Source organism: Amia ocellicauda, chromosome 9, assembly GCF_036373705.1.
Source record: "Amia ocellicauda isolate fAmiCal2 chromosome 9, fAmiCal2.hap1, whole genome shotgun sequence".
In the NCBI taxonomy this organism is placed as follows: domain Eukaryota; kingdom Metazoa; phylum Chordata; class Actinopteri; order Amiiformes; family Amiidae; genus Amia; species Amia ocellicauda.
The window spans coordinates 25,322,214-25,346,123 of NC_089858.1; the positions used below are offsets into that span (position 1 = coordinate 25,322,214).

Sequence of the window (23,910 nt, forward strand, 5' to 3'; positions counted from 1 at the left end):
GCTGTAGTGGGGGCCAAGGGATGGATGCACAGACACTCAAATGGACTGCCCCTCTTTTCACTATCAAGTTTCAACCGTTGACATCAAATGGAGAAGGAAAATATTTATTGGCATTTAGTGACATGGGAATTGAACTACAGAATTGCATGTGATATTCGAATACTGTCACAGAATTGTTCAGGTTAATGCCCTCCACTTGTGGTGTTGTCATCTTACTTGACATTTAGCTTTGTTCTTGCCTGTTACACAAGCCAAGGAGATCAGCAAGTTCACAATTTGCAGTTTACAAAATAGAAAGCTTCGTTATGCAAACCATGCCCCGTACATTTTTTAGATTATCTTTGTTTTGGAGGAAGATCTTTACAGTGTGGGGATTCTTAGATCAGGCTAGAATGACCCATCCAGTCCATTAGACCATTAGATCTTAGATTATTGACAGAGCCCTTAACTGGTTCTAGAAGAATCCTACTGTGTTAGGTTCAGTGACATCGCTTTACTTTCAGTTAATGATATCAACCACTGTCTATGTGTGCCTAAAATTAAAAACATGTATCTGTTTCAATATTCTGCTCCATTGTTCCTCCTCTTAGCTTTCTGCCCTACCCAAGAACTGCAAATTCCACATTTAATGTCATGCTGTTCCCTATTTTTTATACTGAAAACCACGAGAGGGCACAAGTTTGCAATTTGTGAATCAAACGTTTGATTTTGATCTCAGCTTAATGCACTTGAGCTTTCAGAGTTGTTGTAATGCTGGTCTTTCAGCTGTGATATAAGCCTGCCACTTATCTGTGGCATGTATGTCCTTTAATTCCAGCACATCAGCCAGTAACCTTTTCCTTGCATGAGAACTAATTGAATATTATGGAGCCAGGGACTTCCCCACAGGAGTATTCACTGATGTTGCCAGAATGGGGGAAGGACATTAATTGGTCGCCTAATGGGATTTATTAAGGCTGTTGGATGAATATTTATTAGTCAATTTCCGAGTGCCAGGTCATTCGGATTCCTCTGGATGAAATTGGGCTCTTAAAAACGAGTGCTAAAAATGTCGACTGGGGAATTTTAAGCTGATGTCATATTCAGCAGAAGTAATGTATCATCTCACACATTTTATGCTTCTTGAGGAAGCAGATGCTAAATAAATATTGATGGCAATGTAAACATGGTATATCACGAAGCACACCGCTTACGTTCATTTTTCAAAGACCATAGCGGCGTGTTTTGTGATCTAGCATCTGTAAAATAATCCATAGATCGCTGGGCCATTTGCCAATGAATGGAAATGGCAGTTCTTGCAGAGAAGTGTGAAGCACTTTAAAAAGCTTAGAACTGGACATTCAAGATCAACTTTGTAAAAATGAATTGGGTGCTTAGTTCATGTAAAGGACATGAGTTTGAAAAGGTCATGCCATACAAGGACTGCAGTACCCAGGCTAGGAGGCCTGTGAGCTAGTGTTTGTTATGAAAAACCTCTTCGTAGTGAGCCAGTGTTTTGGTAAATAGCATAGAGCTGGGGCTGTGTTGCTCTGGAATGCAACTCAATGTGTCGGGTAATTGTTCGTCTGCCTGCAGTCGTGGAAAAGGACCTATCAGAAACATGACTTGAGAATAGCAAACTCTCTGCTGGCCTTTTTATCAACTAGAATTGCAGTTCACATACATTTAAAGTGGTCTCTTGGTAAAGGACAAGATCGCGGAATCGAATAGCAATTTATTTAAATTCTTTTCAACTGCAGTATAACCGGTAACCAAATTGTCATGTTCAATTGCAGGTGCACAAGAGGTGTAATATTCTAGCACAGCAGAGGTGGTATAGTCTTGTTTAGTTTCTCTTTATCTCATCTTCCTTATAAAACAGAGATAAGATGTAGTATCTGATGTTCTGTGAAGGAGGTAACTATAGGGACGTGCAGGATAAGTGTAGCTTGTAAACTGCATTGCCATCAACAAGGGTTTGGACATTCAGGCGGCAGAGATGATCCAGATGAACTTAAGTATCAAACTGTAATACAGTCCAATGCATTTCAAAGCTGAAATTCAAGATTAACAGTATTTTATATAAACTTAATATATAAGTGCACATGTGGTGATTGTTAACTTGGGACATGCATTTTATCTAAAGCAATCCCTTAGTAAGGCACTATTAAAGAACAGCTGTTTATTGTATGACAGCAGAGAAGGTTGTTAACCTTTTTCTGTTTAATGGTTCACACAAGGCCTTTCCCTGTTATCAGGGAAACTGAATTTTGCTCAGGATTGACAGAGGGGACCACACTTCTGGTCATTGACCACCACCATTGGATTTGTCTGTGCCTGGTATTGCATAGCTGTGTTGAGTGTCTCCAGTTGGCATGAATTTGTGCAGTACTTTTTAGGTTTTCCCTGAAATCTCGCGCTACACAAATTTTCTTTTTTGAATGCAAATAGTGTGGTGGGGGGTGCGGGGATTATAATTATGAGATTGCCTTGCTAGATATTTTAGGGTCTTGTGTGGGGAGGAATGTGCATGGAATATGAGGAGCGGGAATTCTTCATAGAAGGGGACTGATTTCAAGATCCATTTTCTTTTTTCTCGTGCGTGTCTCCTTTTTATACTTTTATCAAGAATCTGGGTGCCAAACAAGCATGGATATGTAATTTCTGACAGTTCAAAATCAAATGATTTATTAAAGCTTACTCCCTTATTTCTAGCAACCCAAGTATGGACTGACCCACTAATATTAGCATTTTTTTATGGTTGGGATTCATGTCAGTTAGATGTGGTTTTGGTGCCATTTAGTCTCTTAATGTCACTCCTGTTCGCCTACTTCCTGTCTCTCCCTCTGTCTCCATGTTGATGTTTTAAAAGGGCCACTTGGCAGTGTTTATGTGTAAACTTTACCACTAATATTTGCCTGGTTTCCAAACATTAACAAACAATGTTTTAAATTTTAAAACGTACAGTGATATTGATTTCATCTTAATCAGCTGCCTACTCTAATTTAGACATCGATACACATTCACATTTAATTTTGATTTACTAATGAATGTGATTGAAGAGCTCCCTCTGTAGGTATTCTATGGTAAGGCAGTTACCAAACAAACCAGAACAAAAAAAAAAAAAAATCCCTTGCCAAGAACATACTATTTTTGTAGTTAGGTGTGGTTTGTAAAACTCTGAAATGTTTCGCAATCATGAATGAACACGCTGATGTTTTCTTCTCCCCTGTTCTATGACTCCAGTCACCACAATGCCACGCTCCATGCCTTGCCCATGTTGGCCTTGCACTGCCGTGGGTTTTCTCTGCACATTTTAAGGAGAATCCTCTTCAATGCCAAAAACATTTAAATAGTGTGTTCCTTGGTATTACGTCACATACACGCCGTGTCAGGCTACTTATGTCTGGACATATACTTTCAACTCACTAGCACTTCCTAACTCAGCCTTAGAATTTTAACACAAAATATCTGTTCTCTCTGCTGCTTCTCAGGACCTGGTTGACTGGCGGAAGCCATTGCTATGGCAAGTGGGGCACCTGGGCGAAAAGTACGATGACTGGGTGCACCAGCCTGTGGACCGGCCCATACGGCTCTTCTATTCGGATTTCGTTGAGGCCTGCTCTAAAACATCCTGGTGAGAATCCAAAATCTGAAATCCAGAGCAAATGTGGTTTAAAAGCAATGTAGTCATGGTTTGTGCCATTCTGCAGATTGTGACAATTTTTTATAAATCGGATTGGTGTAACTAATTAGGGACATGTATTTTAGTTTTCACCTAAAGCAGCCTTTTCAAACCTAGTGTATAAACCTGTTGCATGGTGACAGTTGTATGTTGCAAATGTGCTTTTGTATCTGCTACATAAGTGCATGCAACATCCCTGTAGTTAATAGGATTTTACTATAGAAAGGCTGGCTATTTAATTTGGAAGTCATATTACACAGGGCACACTTACAGAACTGAGTGATGAATTTGAGTAATCGGGGTACTGTAGAAGCAGGTTATGACGTACCGAGAGCTCTAAAACCTGGTGCATTGTCGCATAAAGACCAAATTTTGAACATAAAAACTAGGGTTCAATATGAAATCTAGTGTTAAGACTGTCACCCTGAAAGCCTGTCTCTGTGTGTTTGTGTGTATGTGTGTGTGTGAGCAGGTACATGGTTCCTGTGGTGTGGATGCCCATCGTGATATTTCTGAGCTGGTACTGCTACACCTCCCTTGCTCTAGGCAACACCAAACTGTTTGCGTCCTTCACCACAGGTAGGCTTGTCCACCCCTATTAAACATTGTTTAAATGCGTACTGTAATCCTTTCAAAGGTCTTGTTTCTGTTCTTCGCCTCAGGGAAACATTCCCTGCTGATGGTCTTACAAGTGCTGCAAATTGATCATGCACCCTTTCAGAGTATTTATGCATATTTATAAATCCAGATCATGCTGTTTTTGCAAAAGTGATATTAAACTCTGACTAAGCTGTAAGCAAACATTTCATATTTTGTGGGGAGAACAGAAATAAGATCTTTAAAGGGTAGTTTGTCCCGTGTTGTGTGTTCTGATGTGTGCATCCCATTGGCTGCCTGGATTGATTTGCCGCCCTTGATTTTTGATGTGCTGATTTTCATCGCTTTGGTTTCTGTTTTTTTGTGTCCATGACAGACTACTCCATCCCCATTCACAAGTACAGCTTCCCTTTCATTTTCCTTTTTGGGATGTTCCTCTGGTCCCTGGTTGAGTACCTTATCCACCGTTTTCTGTTCCACATGAAACCTCCTGCCAGCAACTATTACCTCATTACTCTGCATTTTCTCTTGCATGGACAGCACCACAAGGTAAGAGGAGTTAAAAGCACGGGGGGCAGGCAGGGTTTTGGTGAAGGATGGGATGAAATTACCAGCTCTTGGTTGGGATGCATTAAGGCCTCCGTTACTCCAAACTTTGGCATAACTGCCAATCTTAAATTCCCACAGCAGTGCTTGAAGACCTGGTGTAATCGGGTCTTTAATTCAGGAGGTCATTTTTAATCAGTTCATTGAAACAAAATAGTGTGAGATCTTGTGCGACATGGAGGAAATCATTTGGCTGGGAGAGTGCCTATGCTTTTCAGCTACCTTTTTAAATACAACCTTCCATGTGTTTTCTGCCCGAGTTTTAAAGTTGTTATTAATTTCATTTAATTCCCCCCCCCCCAGTCACCCTACGATGGATCACGCCTGGTCTTCCCCCCCATCCCTGCTTCTTTTGTCGTAGTCGCATTTTATGGTGTCATGCAACTAATACTGCCTGAAGCCCTGGGGACGTCCATCTTCGTGGGGGGTCTTGGCGGATACGTGATGTACGACATGATCCACTACTACCTACACTATGGCAGCCCCAGCAAAGGCTCCTACATGTACGGTCTCAAGGCATACCATGTGAAACATCACTTCGAGCACCAGAGATCAGGCATGTTGTTGTTTTGTTGCTCTGGAAGAAAGGCTTGAGATCAACACCTCTCTGACATATTAGCAGTGGTGTACCTTGATAGATGATAAGCCATGCATTCAGAGGAACTTCACCTCTTGTTCCTTACAATAAATAAACCTACAAAAAGAGGTAAAATAAACCTAGAACAAATGTGGATCACTTTGAATCCTTTTGTGAGGCATCTAATTTATAAAGGGTTGATGTGGCAGTCTGAGTGCATGCCTCATTAAAGGTCATGGCATAGATTGTGGACCATGTCTTTGTGTAGTATTGATTTGTCTTTTAGTTTAGCTGGGAAGCACAGTTATGGGTTTACTTTGTCTTGCTTGCATGCCCGCCATACCTTTACCGGCTTCCTTATTCTTCTGTCCACTTTCTCCCCACTGATCGCTCCTCGTTCTTCTCATCGCCCTGCAGGTTTCGGAATCACTACCAGGTTCTGGGATCACCCGTTCCATACCTTGATCCCAGAGGAGGTGTTCGAAAAGGAGAGTTGTGAGAAAAAGCACTGACTCTCAGGGATGAGCCTGCCTCCTGTTTCTTCCCACTGAGTTCCTACTTCAGCTGGAGCAGAACAGAGGCAACTGGGATGCGGCCCTCAATGATTCATGCCTTTGAATTTACCACTGTAATCTCTAAAGCTTTCCTACTCCTCTTCCTTTCTCTAACTGTTTTTCACCACCGTCCAAGGTACCTCTTAATACCTGGGCTTTAAATGTATTTATTGATTGTTTCTAAAAGAAATTTTTTGTATTTTTAGAGTACTGTTAAGGTTTATATACTAAGCCACCAAGTTACACTTGATTTTTCAAATACAAATTAAAAGAAATGTAAAAAGCAAATAGGTATAGAATGAAGGCAGCTACTCAAAGTACATTTAAATATGTGCAAAAAGACTGTGAGAAGCTCAATGCCAGATCTAAACCTTGCTGTCATTGCTATGGCACCACAAAGATGACAATCTTTGCTATTAGCAGCTCAACCCAATTATGTTAATTCCCAACTTCTATTGTGTTGATTAAGGACATGGTTAATGGTATCTTTGTTTCATTTTTGATTTTCCTCACATTTTTTGTTTGTAACTCCTGCAACTGGTCATTTGCTGGTCATATGCACATTGCCTTGCCTCCTGCAAATTTGAATCTAATCATAGATTTTAAAAACTATTGATTTGGTTACATTCTCTCCGTTACTGTTTCTTGAGGAAATTGCCATTGTATTGAATGTTTTCTTCCAGTTAATGTCCTGTCAGCAGTTCTCCAAAGCACAGCAGTGACTGTTTTAGCAGAGGCTTCAGAGGTGTATGAATAATACTGGTCGAAGAATTAATTTTTGCAGTGTTAGAATCCTACAGAAATGAAAACATCTTAACGTTGAAGAGAATTGATCAATGGCATTTGTACGTTTTGGCCCGTAGTGCACCTTCTCTCTTAAAAACTAGTAGTCAGCCTTAAGGCATATAATAATGGACACAGCCATTCACATCATTACTGATCTCTCTGTCTAAAGCTTGTGAAGGCAAGGAGATATTTTAGAATTTAAAATAGACCCCAGCAGAAGTCTGAATTGTGTCACTCTGGGGTCAAGCAGGATGAGAAAAGAAAAATGAACAAAATCAAACTTCTCACTGCGATTTCCCCCCCCCCCCACCAATGTGACATGAATACTGTTTCTGTTACTTGCATTGTTGGCTTCTTTACATCTTGCATGAAATGGTGACTTTCAAAATAAATAACCAAATCTACCTATGGTTGAGTGACGGTGCAGTAGAGTTTTCCTGAATTTAGGGCAAACTGACGTGTCTTAAATTCAAGCAATAACAAATGAAGCACATGATGTATTTTCACCAGCTTGTTGTTCACATTCTATTGCACATTGCACCCCCCCATTTTTAACTTTTAGACTTAGACAACCTGGCAGTATGTGGAAAGTGTGTTCAGTGTAAGTGTAAGAGGGAAGAAATTGGTCTTCAGTGGGATAGATGTAAGTGTGTAGCTGTGGGAGGACATGCAGTGAATTGGAGGACATGGTGCCCAGTGTACTGAAATCTCCATCAGGGGAGAAAGGTAACGTTATCAGTGACGGATTAAATGGGAAAGTCGGTTATTTGCTGTGAGGGACTTTACAACTAAGACAAATGATAAATCAAGCTAAAATACCACTGAATTGAGCTTCAGGAGCAGACTTCCACATCTTTGTGCTGAAACTTCAAATTGTTACTTCCTGTACATCTCAGTCTAGAAGACCGTGTTTCTCTTTGAATGGGTAACGTGACATGTTGCTGCCTCTGATGGCTGTTCTCGTCTCGTGGAAACGGAAGAATTTCAGGTCATTATGAGGCTGACTCCTCTACTCAAGGGCTCCAGAATGGACTTTTATTATTAATAATAATATTAAATGAAAATGTCCACAAGTTGGAAATAGCCAAAGTTGGAAATAGCCATAGTATATATTTTTTTGTGAAGACCAGAAACAAATAATGAAGATTTACAAACTCTATATATGAAATCTGGAGCTAGGGCCCCGTTCCTCATACCTGGTTTAACTAATTTAGGCTAATTGGCCAGATTCAGTTAATCCAATAGCATGACTTAAATTCTCTCCTATGGTCATTTACTCAGCTGGACTTTAAGCTTGTGTTCAGGAATGGAAAAAAAAACAGACTTCTGTCAAGTTATCCTGAAAGTTATTCAGGAGCGGGGTCCTGATCTATGTTTGAGCTGCATGTGCAATGTATTGCCTGTTCCAAGGTAAGACCTCCTGCGGTAGACAGTCCGTTTAACGATGAATAAAAAATGGACCAGGAGCAGGATGTATAAGAAGGAACTGGCAAAAAATATAGAAATAATAATTGTATATAAATATAATCATTAAGGATGAAAAGGGTGTTGCTCGCATTGCAAAAAAACATGTATTATAGAGATATTTACTTTTTAGGATGTGGTTTTAGATTTATACAGATAAAATGGGATTCCCATTAAAAATGTAGTGACACCCTATGTCCTTCTAAATGGAGCACATTTTATATAAGGTCTGTAGCAGACGTTTCAGCATTTGTCTTCAGTGTTAAGAAAATAAAACCTGCTGGCACGTTTGATACCAGACATTATTGCAGGATGTCCGCACTGTACATATTTGTGGGGAAATTAATATCTGAAGGACTTGAAAATGCTTTCATCCAATGTTTTTTGTTTTCATTCAGTGTCTGTCTCAGTCATTATACAAATAAATGTTGAACTTATAATGTAAACTTTCCAAAGTAACATTTTGTATATGTTTTTAGGAAACTAATAGTATTAGGTGAATGTATACATATTTAAATATACAGTATGGTGTTGTGGGAAAAAAAGCTATTTCTTAACTAAAATGCTTCTAATCACTATCTGTTTACTACAATATACTTTTTTAAAAAATTCTGTGCAAGAGGTGAACTGTAATTGTAAATAAATGTGTATATTTCTGAATTTGAGTTTTAATTGAACTTTGCCTCAAATCTGTTAACGTTTAAAATTAATTACATACAACCCCCCCCCAGCTCTCACTCTCTGTTGTGAGAGACCAAAGCAATAACATTTAGATGGTAATGGAAATGCACTTTTTAATAACATTGTCTCTGCAGCCTGTGCCCATGCTGTTTAAAACATTTATCTCAACTTCACTTTGTGGGTCACCTGCTCACAAATCCAGATGACGGATAAGATACTAGAGCAGGGATTCCCAAACCAGTCCTGGAGGACCCCCTGCCCTGACTGTTATCGTTCCAACTGAGCCTTTATATTGCGTTTTTAGTTCAATTAAAGATTCAATTAAGGGGGTGGGGTGGGGGGGGGGGGAGAATCATTGGCATGCAATATGATTTGGGGGACAGATTTATGCCACCAAGGAATGGGCGTTTACCAATTAACACTCTGACAATTTTATTCACTGTGGAAGTATGCCCACTCTAGCAAAGATCATTTCTATTTTTATAATTTGGTTAAGTGGGGATTTTGGACTGATTGTAAGTTTTTCTGCCTTTTGTAACATTTCCTTCTTAAGGTTCCTTCTTCCTTCTTTTTACAAGACCGGTTAATGCAGTGTAGTATGAATGCATGGATGATGAACTTGGACTACAATTGCTTTATTATATGCACTATGTTTTTTTTTTCTCCAAAAGCCTTTTAACAAAGCTCTTTAAAAATGATAAGCAAATCTGTCAATAGGCCTATACTATGATAAAATATGCTACAACAAAATCAAACTATAAGCCTAATACAAAGAAGAGAAACCTAGAGCGGTTTAATTTTTTAAGGAAAATAAAATTAATGTTTTCAAGTGTTATCTGAAAATGCTTTGATCTGCACTAAGATGTTTTTGACAAGGAATTGGGTTTTACAGACAAACAACGTCTTGTCACTTTAGGTACATAGTTTTATTTTGGTCTCAAAGAAATCGGCAGCATTCAATGAAAATTATGTGTATGTATACATTTATAAGTAGCTAAAGCTGGAGACGTGATCCTTTTTTCTAGCTGTGAGAACATGGGAGGTTACATTCTATGAGTTCTTGTATGTTGCATTCCAACATTTGTAAGTATTTCAAAAGCTATAATACCTTGACAAACAAATATCTGCTTTAATTTTTCCATATGAAATAGACACCCCACACTAAAGCAACATTACCCCACATTTTGTAGAAATTTACTACTCTGACTTGATTCGTTTGCAGTTTAGTTTGAGTTTTAACCAGTAGGTGGCAGACTTCTCTTGAGCTTGGACCTTGTTTCAGCTCATGTCACTCCCATAGCTTGAGTTGTGTATGAAATGAGCCACAACCCAGAAAGTAAAGGTTTATTTGTACTGTAGTGTCACAGGCCCAATTTTTACTATATGGATATTAAAAATATGGAAGAAAACCACTGATATGTGTATCCAGCTTGGCATCAACTTCAGTGTCCTGTGTAAATTCCTGAGCCCTTAAATTACCCTTTTCCATAATGGATTTCCTAATCTGAGTGGAGGTTGTGTATGGTCTGTTGTTGGTCTGAAAAAACTGACTCTGAAACCAAGCGGCCCGTATCTCTAGTCATCCTCAGGACAGTGATTGAAAAGTGTGATGACTTTTAGGAGTAACAGAAGCAGAATGGATAGAACCTACTTCAGGAGATTGTTAATTTTCTCATGACTTCCTCGAGGCAGTTAATAGCAGGGATGCTCATGGTGACAAGGGGAGATAGTATATGGAGTTTACACACTTTAATCAAACGTAAACTTTGTTGTTGTCATCGTATTCCATGGGAGAGGCAGGGTTTCAGCATTGAAATAAAATTAAGACTGGGGAAAAACGAACTTGATATTATAAATCCTGAATGTTAAAGGTTTTCCTTAGCATTTCCATGCAGCTCAAGACCGCTGTTTTACATTCCTCTCATAAATGTTGTGCTGGCAAGAGAACTGCTTCACTGTCCAGTCTCATGTGATAAATATTTTTGCTTTGCTTTGCCATCCCACATGGCTGTTATTGCCTCATCTGTTACCTTTGTCATAGATGGCCGCAGTTGTGGCTTTGCAAAGTACATATTAGATTTGCATGCAATGTGGCTGAATCTTGGTTCTAATATGGAAGATTGAAATATGGCATATATTTCAATAAAAGTCATAGTTTTTTCAGTTTTGTATTTCATCATAGTGGAAAAAAGGTTTTGCTGAACTCCACTTATTCTTTTGTTTGTAACTGAATAAAGATGAACCTCCAGTTAAGGAACAACCATGATGTATCTGAGAGGATCAGCTTGTTCAATGCTTGACCAGGCAACGACTCCCCACAGAGATTTTTAGATTTAATTCTCTCCACAATGGTACGGCCGCTTCTTGAATGCAATGTGTTTTGTCACTAGTGTTAAAGAAGATGGCATGTAAACAGATGCTGCTTTCCTTTTGAGGACAGGAGCAAATCACAAACATCTGACAATATTATTATGAAAACACCCAGTGTAGACTAAGTGCAAGGAATGGAGTAACATCGTGTAAAATCTTAGTCTTTTAATAAACAGTCAGGTTTTTACATCTTATCTTATGTATATTCTTTCAGTGGGTAAGTTACATGGCTTTGAACAACAGTTACAACTTGAAGACAAAGCTTAGGCACAGAAACCTACCAGAGATGTTGGAGTGGTGAAAGTACTTTATGATTTAGGACCCAGAAGTGCAGAGTAAAAGGGTGGTTTCTGGGAGTGGACTGGGTTGACACAGAAGGGGTGGGGATGAGGAGTTTGTCTGCATTCTTTTGAGGGCTGTGACTTTTGGTAGGAGGCGCACCAAAGGTTTGTGCTGCTTTCTGCTGGTCTCACAGAGGCTGACCTGACCTGGAGTCACAAAGGGACAGCTGCAGAGCGAGAGAACCTGAGTCCTGAATGCTCAGTTTGACAGGTACAGACGCAAGCCTCTCTGATTTTCCTCCTGTTGCTCTCTCACTCTCTCTCTGCCTCCTGTTGATGTCAGTCCTCAAAGCTCTCTCTCTTGTGTGCAAAAGGAAACTAATTGTATCGCTAGAGCTAGGAGGAGGGCAACAAACTGGCTCGACTCACTCTTCTGAAACTCCACCCTTTAAATTAGGCTGCACTTCCTCATGTGTCTCAGAAGAGCTTTTCTGGGGACAGACGTTTTGATGTGCATCGTCTTCTGCATTGTGACAGATGGTTTGATGTTACTTCATTGCTTTGACCTGCTTTCTCCTGGACTGGCAATAGAGCTGCACCTCCTCTTCTAATAATCAAGAACAATAATGGTCAATGCTTTTCGTGGTGCTTTCTATCAATCCTTTGCTGCAACTCTAGGCCACCTTCAGCATGTTAAAAAACAGTGCTTGTATACCAGGTGTACACACATTCAACAAAACGCTCTGATGACTAACCATTAATGTCACAGAATTTGTTCTGATTGTTTTATATGTCACTGATTGTTTAATCAAGTAACTTAGACATTCCCACCCATTCATAAATATGCAGGCTGTCTGTTAGATCCCTGGTGGAAAGCCAAGCTCCATGATTCTACTTCTATGTTTTGCACATATTCATTTTTGGAAAAAGATAACCATAAGGTTACATCTAAAGCAATTAATAAACAGCCTTTAGATAATTAATAGATAATACAACTTTACAGGTCATTCTCTTCTTTAAAAGCAAAAGTTATGGGATCCAAAAGGCAACCTGTACAATGTATCCAATATGATCAGATATAAGGCATTTTATATAATGTTCTATTAATAACACCAAGTTTCCTTATTAACTGATATAGATGTAAAATTATTATAATATTCCTATAGTTGGAGTATGAGTTTGCCAGGAAGAAAATTATCTTTTTTTGTCTCTCTCTACCAAATGAGCAAATAATTGAAAGGATCTGAATGAGTTGTTCTCAATGGCTGCGAGATCAGACTTGCACTTCATAATAAAATCTGTAGGGGCGATTGAAACTGGTTAAACGTGTTTCAAATTCCGGAAGGGCGGAGAAGTGAAATGTCCTGAATTCCTACACTCATTCTGGAGCAATGTGTCCATATATGAGAACTACAAAGATGGCTGTTAATAATTTATTCTAGAGATGCAGTGTCTTGGTCAATTGCAGTGACTATTAAGGGGAACGATTCCTAAAATTATGGTTTTATGCCTCTTTACCTATAGCTATAGTGTATAATTAAGATGTTTTACACTTTACAGTTCGATTGTATCATATAAACAACTTTTAGTTTTTAAATTTTAAAACTTACTAATCATGGCAGATGTCAAAGCCAGCATATGCTCTTTCAGGGTTTCAGGATGTGTCATAACTTCCTGGAGAGCAGAAACAGCAGAAAAACTACAAAAGCACTGCATTTGCCTTCCCAGCGGCAACTTGAGTCATTATTAATCAAGTCAACCGAGGGATTCATTGTCTTACTCCTTAATAGTAATTATAGTTTTCCTAGACAATATGAAGTGTTTATGGAACCCTAAGGGGACACATGGAGAGAGAGGAAAAAAAAGTGTTTCCCTTGAAAAATAATTTTGAAAAATAATATTTTGCCTATTTAGAGAAGTACTTCTGCCAATGCCAGAGTGAGTGTGTGTGTCTCACATTTTTTCTCCACGTGTCCCCTTAGGGGTACCATAGTTCTGGAAGAATTCTATACATCTTATTTTTACATTATAGCAACACATAAAGACACATAAAACCATGATTTTAGGAATTGTGGGTGTTACGCTTTAGTCTGAATGCATGCAGGTGGTGCAGTCTGAGGTGACACTGACAGCGCCACCTACAAAAAAAAGAGAGAAATTGTGTATGACCATATCATAATTATATCTACAGGATCATTTCCCCATTGCAGCACACATTTCCTCCACTTCTGACATACCAATAAAGAGGTGAAAGTATGAAAGAAACGGTATGAATAATATCAAAAATCTGAACCACAGCAATCATGTCATGTATGCAGTATGTACAAATATGGGAAGACAAATTCTGTGCTACTGTAATTTTTCTGGTGTGTTTCCGCTATCCAGGAAGTTATGACAAGACACATCCTGATACCCTGAAAGGGCATTGGCCTACATGCCAGAGTTTGACATCCACCATTATTTGGTAAGTTTTAAGTTTAAAAGTTGCTTATATGACAGAATCGAACTGGAAAAACTAGTGAAGATGCATATAAAACATATTTTTAGGAGTCATGCTTCTTCCACTTTAGACTGCCCCAGAGGGTATTCTGGTGTATTACAGCTGCAACAAAGACATTACTATGATCATATGAGCAGTCACAGAAGCAAGAATAAGAGTCTTTGGTTAATTTGTTTTCCTTGAGATATTGTCTGCAACAAGGCGGTGACTCCCAGTTTGCCTGTTTTTCCCCACATCGATGTGTTATTCTATTATTATGCCTCCATCTGTGCTGCTTTGGAAATCACTGCCCTAGTGTATGCAATGAAGATGAACTACTGCTGAGAGCCAAATAATCATACTGAACCAGTAATGTAACTTATTTAGCAGAACACCATGTGTGAACATCACATAATGGCACAACAAAGACTAAGTCAATAGAAATGAGGGTGTTGCATTAGTCATTTCACTTCCTTGAACCTGAAGCCTTCTAACCACCACCCCCCAGCCCCAGGGTCAACACTTCAGCTGTACACAGAAATATCTGGTTTAGTTAGTTTCCACCTGGGTGTGGAGACAGTGGTGTGCAGCCATGAATGTACCTGTGTATTGCATGGGTTAAGGTATGGTTGTAGGTTTGCATTTGGGTGTGAGATATTGTATGTAACTAAGAGTTGTATTTCTGCATGTGTAAAAGCAAGGCTGTGGGCATCATGGGTCGTTTACCACTAGTATTTGTCTGCTGAAGGACACTGGGCAGAAATCCCAGAAAGTGATGCTGAACTGTTACTATAGGTATTTAATGCAGACAGGATAATATTAATAGCACATGACCTGAATTTCATGTTTTAAGACTTTTCTATAGATGTTCACTGATAAGAAAAAATATTAACACAAAGGCATTAAATTGTGTTGTCTCTTTCAGAAAGCCTCCACAGGGACTGACAGGGGACTATGGGGTCTTGGACACAAGTGACCTGCAAGTGCTGCATTTCAGACACTGTCCAGCCCCTGGTGGTAATTAAGCTGGCAGAAAATGTCAAGCCTATTACCAAACAATGGATCATGTCCAAGATCGAGTCAAATGCACAGGCAGGAGGTGAGCATGGCCTGACTCCCATAATAAATGAATGTACAGTATTCCTAGTGTTGAATTAAACAAATTGTATTTCACAATGCAAATTATATTTTTTCATATACAGTGAATTTACATGCCAGTGTCCTGCCCTTGCAGTTCATCTCATTCCAGTTTGAACATAAAGACCTTTAATTAATTTTTTTCCTACAATGGCCTGAAAATGATCACCACTAATTGTTATCTTGTATCTTTGATGATGGTATTTGCTGACGAAGGGCGCAGTTGTGTGTGATGCTTATTCAAGAGTCATGTGTGACCTTTGGCCTAAGACAGGGCCTACTCACTGGTAAACGTGCAGGAGTTATATCAACTATGTTAAGTTGAGCTCTGTTCCAATTTTCTGTCCTATGAAAGGGTCTTGGCAATAGTTTAGTTAAACACATTTAATATGAAACTAAGTACTAATTAAACATTATGATAGCATTGAAGAGTTCTTAGTTGATGTCTTCCCCCTGCAGGAGCCGAGTTGCTGGCTCACCCTGGTGAGGATGACGATGGGGACATGATCGTGGTCTCTGCCCCACGGTGCACTCTCCTCAAGGTCACTGAGCATCTGGGCCTCTCCAAACCGTACAGAGATGGCACCATGTCGACTTTCTCCTACTATGACAGGGATCATTTCAAAAACATAGGTAACTCCAGTGGTAGTGCACACACCTGGACCCCCAGGCTAAACTCAACATTGGCAAACTACATGATGCCCTGGGGTATTTTTCAGATTCTGAGAAAACAGTGAAGCCACAAATATAGACAAAATCATGTTTTGCACAAAGTTGTATACATTAAAAATATTATATCACTATACATTGAAATTATACTGCATGCACTCTTTGTGTTGTGTTTATTTAAAGCCAGTAGGTGTAACTCCTTCATTCAATGCAATGCAATTTGCATCAGTTTCTAGAACTACAAATCAGGTTGCTTTCTTGTGTTGATTTGGTGAAATACCTTCTTGGTGGTGTTCTCCTCAGATGTTATCTTCTTTATCCCCACAGCCCAGTTGACTCACGGGTTGTTGTTCTTTTGACTTTAGATAACATGGACGAGTTCTTGACCTTAGCAGAAAAGCAGTACATTATTAAGAATGAACTGGACTCATTAAAAGCAGATCAAGCCGATTCTATACCAGGTTTACCAGAAGGCCAAGGTATTCTGTACTACAGAGAAACAATATGTAAGTATGTAAAGACATCTTCTAAGCACAGAAACCACCTAGTATGTATTAACAACAGCCACAATGAAGCTGTAAATATATACAGTCACACTTTACAATAAAGGGCACTGATTCTTAATGAATGAATGCATGAATACCTTAGGCACTTCATCCAAGTTCTGCTGTTAATCCCATGCCATGTATAAAATGGTTAGGGTCAGGGTTAGGTATAGGGTTACAGGCTAGATTTGGGATTCAGGTTTATACATGTGATCAACTTCAGAACTCAGTGAAAGTGCATGAGGCATGAATATCTTATTGTTGTGGGATTCATTAAGAATTGATGCCCATTATTGTGAAGTTTTACCAAATATACATATATATTGTTAACTTTCGTATTTTAGACTTCTGTCTCACTGTCGGTGGGAAGGCAATTATATGGTGATGTACGTTACACGTAGTCAGCAGTGCAAGGAGATGAAGTCTGAAGTGGTTGTGAGTTATATTACTTTAATTGCTTTATCTTCATACAAAACATGTAAGGTTAAAAGTAATATGCCTTACAGCCACTTGTGATTTAATCTTTCTGAGCTGCTGAATGTGCAAGGAATTATCTGGAAGCAACAAACACCAAAAACATACACTGGTGCCTCTCAGTAATGAGGGTTGGCTTCATTTTCCAATGTTAGTCTTAACACCACTGACCAAGTGGTCAATCACATCTGTGTTTATTAAGAATGGTTTCTCTGGTTCTGCATTTCTTAACGATGTATCGAACAGTTTATGGGATTCTGGCAAAACTCCTCTCTCAGTCTGTTTTATTTCTGTTTCTGTTCAGTGCTTTTATTCTGTCTAATTGACCTCCACACTCCCTGTTTTCAGTTTTAACTCTGGACTGTTAACACATTAATGTTATTGTGTCTGTTGCAGTTCAGAAACTGCAGAAAATGGGAATCATAAGGGATGTGTACTGCCTTCATGACAAGGAGAAGTTGGACACCTTGGCGACCGCTTGGTACTCTAATTACCAGTATTGGGGCCAGCCACTGGGTACAGATGCTTTTTAGTTCTTTAAGACTTATGATGGTGATGTAACACTTGTTTTAGCATGTTATGGAATTGACTATATTCTGAATTCTGACCTTTTCTCTTCTCCACAGATTCCATCCAGTCGTACTTTGGTGGGCATGTGGGGTTCTATTTCAGCTTCTTGGACTACTATACTGCCTCCCTATTGCCCCCTGCTATCATTGGCCTTATCGTTTTCCTGCTTCCCAAGGAGACAGTAAACGGCTATGTCCTGCTGGCCGTCTTCAATATGATTTGGTCCACTGTGGTCATGGAGTACTGGAAAAGGAGGAGCTCGGCACTGGCTCACAACTGGGGGACTTTGTACCTGACACAACAGTTCAGTGAGCCTCGACCCAACTATTGGGGTACCCTGGGGAAAAACCCTGTGACAGGGCGTCTGGAACCTTATTACCCCAGCTGGAAGCGCAAGTTGCAGATCGGGATGGTCTCAGTCCCAGTGGTTTGCACTTTCCTCTGCCTGGTGGTCGGGGGGATGGAGACATTTTACTATTTTGAGGGAATTGTGAGTGACTACCAGAAGAAACACGGCTTCTACCTCACATCACCAGTAGTGTATCTGCCCTCAGTGGTGCATATAATCTATGTTAACATGCTGGGTGTTGTCTACAGGAATGTGGCTTTGACACTGACTGAATGGGGTAAGGATAACAGTTATCATGTGTAAATGAGACTTCAATGCACATGGTTATCAAAATGCATTTGACAAGAGAATCAACAGAATTCAAAAGCCCCAAGTATTTGATTCCCACTACTAGAATGCAGATGATCCATAAAATAATATAAATGTGATCCATCAGAAGAAATCACAAAGCAAATTTAATTTATGTGTTCTCCCTATCCACACCCCTCAACCATCTCCCAAAAGAATAACTTACATCTCAGCTTCTTAATTTGTTTTAAAAGTCTTTGTCTCACTTGTCTCAAATGTTTTGTTCTGGGAAGCAGATTTTTAATGATTTATGTTTCAGTTTCAGTTTGAACTAGTATTTATTGAGCTGAGGTACATCGTTAGTATTCACTGGTTCCAACTATTGTCTGGGATAGTTGTTTTCGGAGATATTTCTTTCTGGAGACACAAATTACAGAGCTCAGGAAGCGACATGAGAGAAAATAATATCTTGTGGGATCGATTTAGTATTTTTACACATACGCACAATGCTAATATATAAGGAAGAATTATAAAAATCTATGTCTTGCGTGATCCTGCTAGAATTAAACCTTGAGATACTAAATCGTTCCCACAAGATATTACATTGTTCCCATGAATTGTGTAAATCATACACGAGATATTAAATTGTTCAGAGATATTAATTTTTTCTCACGTGTCCTTTCCATTACTCCGTAAGAAACAGTAGTTGTAAAGGTTAACATATTTATTTTTTCCTTCAGAGAATCATCGTGTGGAGTCCTCATTTCAGAACCATCACACTGTGAAAGTGCTGGTGGTAAGCAGGATTTTTCTCTGCCTCTACTCAACCCATATATACTGTCAGGAGTCCTGTTCTGGAGTTGCTGAAGCTGTCTTCCTGTTTGTTTTTCAGTTCAGCTTCTTCAACTACTTTGCAGTCTTGTTCCACATTGCGTTCTTCAGACAGGATCTGCAGCTACTGCGAAAGGTACGTGTACCAGATCTCATCTATATAAGACTTAGACATCAGAGTTCCCATCCATCAAAAGTGTGACCCACAAAAGCAAAAGCCAAACATTTTAGTGCTTATTTCCACGTATTTGAATGACTCAAGATATATGCAAAGTTTTCTGTTTTTTAGATTTAGCTCTCACTTGCTACGTCTGCTGTGGTCTTAGTTGTCATCACATCACATCTGATGTCTGTTTTTCTCTTTGTGTCTGTGCAGAGATTAACTTCCCTGCTGATAGTGTCTCAGATAATAAACCAGTGCACTGAAGTGCTGGTGCCCTTTATCACTGACTGGCTGTTTGCTAGCCAGGAGCAAAAGTCTAAGGAGGACGATCCAGATGTGGACAAAATACGGGCTCAGACCAAACTGCCCGTCTTCCCTGTGAGTTTCTGTTTTAAAACAAACCTTAAACTGAGCTACAAAGAATATAAACTGCGAGAAAGTGCTTATCAAAATAAGTCTGGGTCATTTTTGTGATTGTTTTTCCACTTACAGGTTTTGGGCCTTAGCCAAAATAAAGGCCACAAGCTGAACTAAATTTTTAATGTGGTTTAGATACTTTTAACACCCACAGCTAATAGCTAATGAAAGAGCTGAATGTTTTCCTGTAATTTGAGAACCATTGATGGCGATTGTGTTCATGCCTCAGTCACTTACACCTACAGGCGTCTTCTGTTTACAGGGGCTGTTTGGAGAGTATATTGAACTCTTCGTGCAGTTTGGCTACCTGAGTCTCTTCTCCTGTGTCTACCCACTAACTGCAGTGTTCCTCCTGCTCAACAACATCACTGAAATCCGCACAGATGCCCTGAAGCTCTGCAGACTTTTTCGCAAACCTTTCTCGGAACCCGTTGCTGACATTGGAGTTTGGCAGGTAAGACACAAAAGACAAGCAGTGTAAGTGAAGTGAAGATTAAACAATGATGGCAACAGAATGGTAAAAAAAATAAGTAAAAGAGTGACATCATAATCAATTAATTAATCTACAAATCCTCACCCACTCTTCCTGGAATCTTCTGTCCGTTCTCCTTCCAGGCAGCCTTTGAGATTTTGGGATTTGTTTCTGTCATTTCCAACTGCTGGCTCATCTTCCTCTCCCCTCAAGTCAAAGAGTTCTGCCAGGAAAATGGATTCAGTACCCGGAATGCCTTGCTTTTCACAATCTTTTTGGAGGTAGGGTCTTCTTACCTGAGGTTCTTCATTTTACACTTCCAAGTGTTCACAATGGTATTTTGTGTTTTAGAATATATATATATATATATATATATATATATATATATATATATATATATATATATATATATATATATATATATATATATATATATATATATGTTGTAAATCACTTCAAGATTGGTTGCTAAATAATACAGTGTAAATGTAAGTACGTATTTTCACATGTAACATTTGGCGAGGCACTCAATAGAGGGAAAAGAAGACAAATGAAAACAATCTATTTATCAGTAATCATAAATCTGGCCTTAGCAAGCAAACAATTACTCACATCTGTGTATGGCTGCAAGTAGATGCTGAATGGGGGATGACATGAGTTTTTTTTTTTTTTTCTGCTGATCTGCAGCAGGGATATTATCCCTAAGCCTCTATTTCTTTGCCATTTAGCTTATTCCAACCAACACTGCAGCTGGCACCAATTTGATCTCATTTAATGGAATTAATCATAGCTGCTGTTGTGAGCTGTGCCCGGGATTTTATTAATTTCCCTGTCTCAGCTAACAAGCGGCAAGATTGTAAGATGGATATCTTTTATGAGATTTGATTTCCTGCTGCTGTACAGTAACCTAAATACAAAATCTGCCAAGACAAAATACATACGTAACTTTCCAAGTCAATGCCTTTCCTTAATGTATTCATCAAGTGTCTGCATTTGTTTAAAATCATGTAGTTTCTGTATTGTTATTATTATTATTATTGTTGTTGTTGTTCTATCTAACTTGATACTATACGAATTCTGTTATTTTGATTTGATAAAATACACACTTCATTCTAATCTTTTCACACATCACACATTTCAGCATGAATGCCAGCTCATGAGTTATGTTCAATTTTAATAATGTCTACGAGATATGCCAATGTATTTTGAAGAAAAACACTACAAGGTGGCAGAGTTTGTAGCCGTATGCTCTTGTTTTAATATTCTTAGCCTTCATTATGCTGTCTAGAGAATCAAAGCATTGCGAAGCTATCTGTGGGTTACATGGTTTATGCTCTGCTTCATACACTACTCAGAAAATATCCAAATGGGAAAGAAATTGTGTTTAATGGATTTCTTGAAGACTCAAAGGATATGAATTTGAAAAGGCAAGTTTAGGTGGGCACGTCCAGAGTTCAGGAGATGATTGAATCTATGGTTGGTCTGTTCCACATTGCAGCACTGCCTGATCATCCTGAAGATGATCATAGCCTTTGTCATCCCGGATGAGCCAGAGTGGGTGATGCTAGAGAGAGCACAGATAGAGTACCAGTCCCTGCAAGCACTCAATCAGCAGGTAACCCTCCTCACACACTCACACACACACACACACACACACACACACACCCTGCTCTCCACAGCTCATTTTACTTCATATTACACTGTCACATTTTGTGCTTTTATGTGGACATTTAAAGCTTTCATGCTTTTGTGATTGTGTCTGTATTTTTTAATATTTATGCATCATATTATGTGAAGCAACTAAATCATTATTATTTCCTTGGGGTTGTTTTGTATTAGGTATATTAATGGTTGGACTCAAGGAATTTGCTGGGGATGGAATTTGACAAACTCTCCTATCGTGCCTCATCTGGAACAAAATCCAGCAATGTACAGCTGAACACTGAGTGGGATGCATGTCAGTTCAGGGCTGCTGAGAGGAACTGAGCCCAGGCTGTAAGTCAGACTCTTCAGAGAAGAGCACAAATTGTGAATCTCCTTGTTCAGTTAATGTGGACACTGAAACACATTTGAATACATGTCCTTGAGAACACCAAGCAGATGTGGCTTTTCAGAGGAAAGTTTCACAATTCTCTTATTTTTCAGTTTTTTATTTTATTTTATTGAAAAATACTCTGAAACAGTCTATTGGGGTCTTTCTGGTATGTATTAGTTGTGCATGTGTGCAGTGGCATTCAAGGGGAAAGTTTTTATGGGTGAATATGGGTTTGCTTCCTTACACTGAAAGACAAATATAAATCGACAATAAAAGAAGGCCTTGTATTGGCAAAAAGAGACAGGGCCAGGGCAGGGCCAACCATCATGTCTTAGTCATCAATCTCTGCTTGTTTCCTGGAGAGTCCTGGAGAAACGTGATGCAAGCATTAAAGTCTTTATAAATCTGTTTCTTGTAAAACAGCAAAGCATGGATAAAAAAAAATAGTATCCATGCAATCAGTGCATAGGTTTATTTACTAGCACCTTATTTATTTATTTATTTATTCAGATTGTATGCATCCATAATCCTGCCAGCAGCACTGCAAATCTTTAATGTGTGCGCGTGTGCGTGTGTGCGTGTGGTAATAATTTACTTTGTGCTCTTGCGCTCAGTGCTGCTGGCACTGTTGCACCACATCCACAAAGCAGAGCTGAGATCTGGCTGACGAGCTGGGCTACTTCTTCTGGCACAGCATTTAAGCCATACTGCGTTGCCTCCATGGTACTGGATTTTTAAAATATATAAATTGTAAATACATATTTTTATAAATATATACATAAAAGTTAGCTGACTCTTTTAAAAGCATATATTCTAAATACTGAGAGCCTCCCTCTTGGTTAGGAGTTTAGAAATTGTAAATCTTTCATAAGTACAATTTTGCTCCATGTAGCCTGAATTCACGTTGTATTTGTAACTGCTATACTCAGCCTTCATTACTACCAGTGGTCAGTTTGTACAGCAGCTAGTATTTATAAGAAGCATCATCAGTCTCAAACCTGTGCCACACTGCCACTCAGGATCTTACCACTATTGTGCCATGGTCAGCCCCTAATGACTGGTGCTTATGTTCTTGTATTACCTTGGTACAGCCCTCCCCTTCAGTATCACTGGGATACTCTCGCAAGATTTTCATCCTTGTCAGGCAGGTCACAATGAACAGCTCATTGGCTGTGTTTAGCTACAGTGAGTGATCTTGATTGTTTTATGGGTGTGTGAATGATGCTTCTTCTGGTTCAATGTTGCGTATTTAAAGCTATAAATGATTTCCTTGCAGAGACCACATATATCTTTACTGTAATGTGCAGACACTGTATATATATATTTTTAAATCACTTATTAAAGATCAGGATTTTATAAACCCCTTTTCTTTTACTTATGTCCAGGAGAGAAGTGGAGGTGGTACCTTCAGAAAGATCTTATGAATAAAATTATATCTATTTGTATAAAATTCTTCTTCTGAGACTACCAGACATATAAAGATATGGTTCTTTATATTCTAAACACTTGACTCAATGCTCAGGGATGTTACGTTTTTGCATTGTTCTAGCAGTCACTTTACATTTTATATTCTAAAACGATCTTCCCAAAATATTTTTATATACATTTTTTTGTTCTTGCTTGTCTTTCTATAATTCTTTCCACAGTGAGACATAAACTGAACATCCACACATCATCAGTTCTGTATGGCTGTGTTCAGTATTGGTTTATTCACAATCAGGACATGGTTCATTCAAAACCTAGAAGAGTCTTGCTGTGGTCTTTGACTGCTTTCTTTGGGAAACATTCTCGTTGTTACATTCTCGTGTCTCTGATTTTTGCACTCATAATCTCTGATGACATTTAATGTAATGAAATAAATCTATCATTTCATATAAGCATAATTGTTATCAGTGGAGTTT

At 38.9% G+C, this 23,910-nt stretch overlaps 2 protein-coding genes across 6 annotated transcripts in view; both read left to right on the plus strand.

Moving 5' to 3' along the window:
• Window positions 1-8,908, plus strand: part of fa2h (fatty acid 2-hydroxylase) — a 35,255-nt gene extending 26,347 nt beyond the window's left edge. Inside the window, exons 3-7 of one of the 2 annotated variants that reach the window (XM_066713845.1) lie at window positions 3,474-3,616; window positions 4,137-4,243; window positions 4,638-4,810; window positions 5,171-5,423; window positions 5,862-8,908. In XM_066713845.1, coding sequence (XP_066569942.1) covers window positions 3,474-3,616; window positions 4,137-4,243; window positions 4,638-4,810; window positions 5,171-5,423; window positions 5,862-5,956 — 771 coding nt within the window. In that variant the 3' untranslated portion in view covers window positions 5,957-8,908. The remainder of the gene's footprint in view (window positions 1-3,473; window positions 3,617-4,136; window positions 4,244-4,637; window positions 4,811-5,170; window positions 5,424-5,861) is intronic. The other variant, XM_066713846.1, reaches the window with a different exon arrangement.
• A 2,794-nt stretch (window positions 8,909-11,702) lies between these two features.
• ano10b (anoctamin 10b) lies at window positions 11,703-23,886 on the plus strand. 4 transcript variants are annotated; one of them, XM_066713849.1, is made up of 14 exons: window positions 11,703-11,851; window positions 13,966-14,044; window positions 14,985-15,158; window positions 15,656-15,829; window positions 16,231-16,371; window positions 17,281-17,400; window positions 17,511-18,080; window positions 18,832-18,887; window positions 18,984-19,058; window positions 19,299-19,463; window positions 19,765-19,956; window positions 20,118-20,255; window positions 21,473-21,589; window positions 21,814-23,886. In XM_066713849.1, exons 3-14 carry the CDS (start codon window positions 15,014-15,016, stop codon window positions 21,820-21,822), a joined length of 1,902 nt encoding a protein of 633 aa, XP_066569946.1. In that variant the 5' UTR covers window positions 11,703-11,851; window positions 13,966-14,044; window positions 14,985-15,013; the 3' UTR covers window positions 21,823-23,886. The 4 variants fall into 4 exon arrangements, with proteins under 4 accessions (XP_066569946.1, XP_066569948.1, XP_066569947.1 ...); XM_066713851.1 differs by having other exon boundaries at window positions 14,989-15,158; XM_066713850.1 differs by having other exon boundaries at window positions 13,970-14,044.
• The last annotated feature ends 24 nt before the right edge of the window (window positions 23,887-23,910 follow it).

Coding starts and splice junctions, on each gene's coding strand:
- ano10b (XM_066713849.1), top strand. CDS start 15,014: ATGGGGTCTTGGACACAAGTGACCTGCAAGTGCTGCATTTCAGACACT. Junction 19,464..19,764: donor CCAAACTGCCCGTCTTCCCT/GTGAGTTTCTGT, acceptor TTCTGTTTACAG/GGGCTGTTTGGAGAGTATAT. Junction 20,256..21,472: donor TTTTCACAATCTTTTTGGAG/GTAGGGTCTTCT, acceptor TCCACATTGCAG/CACTGCCTGATCATCCTGAA.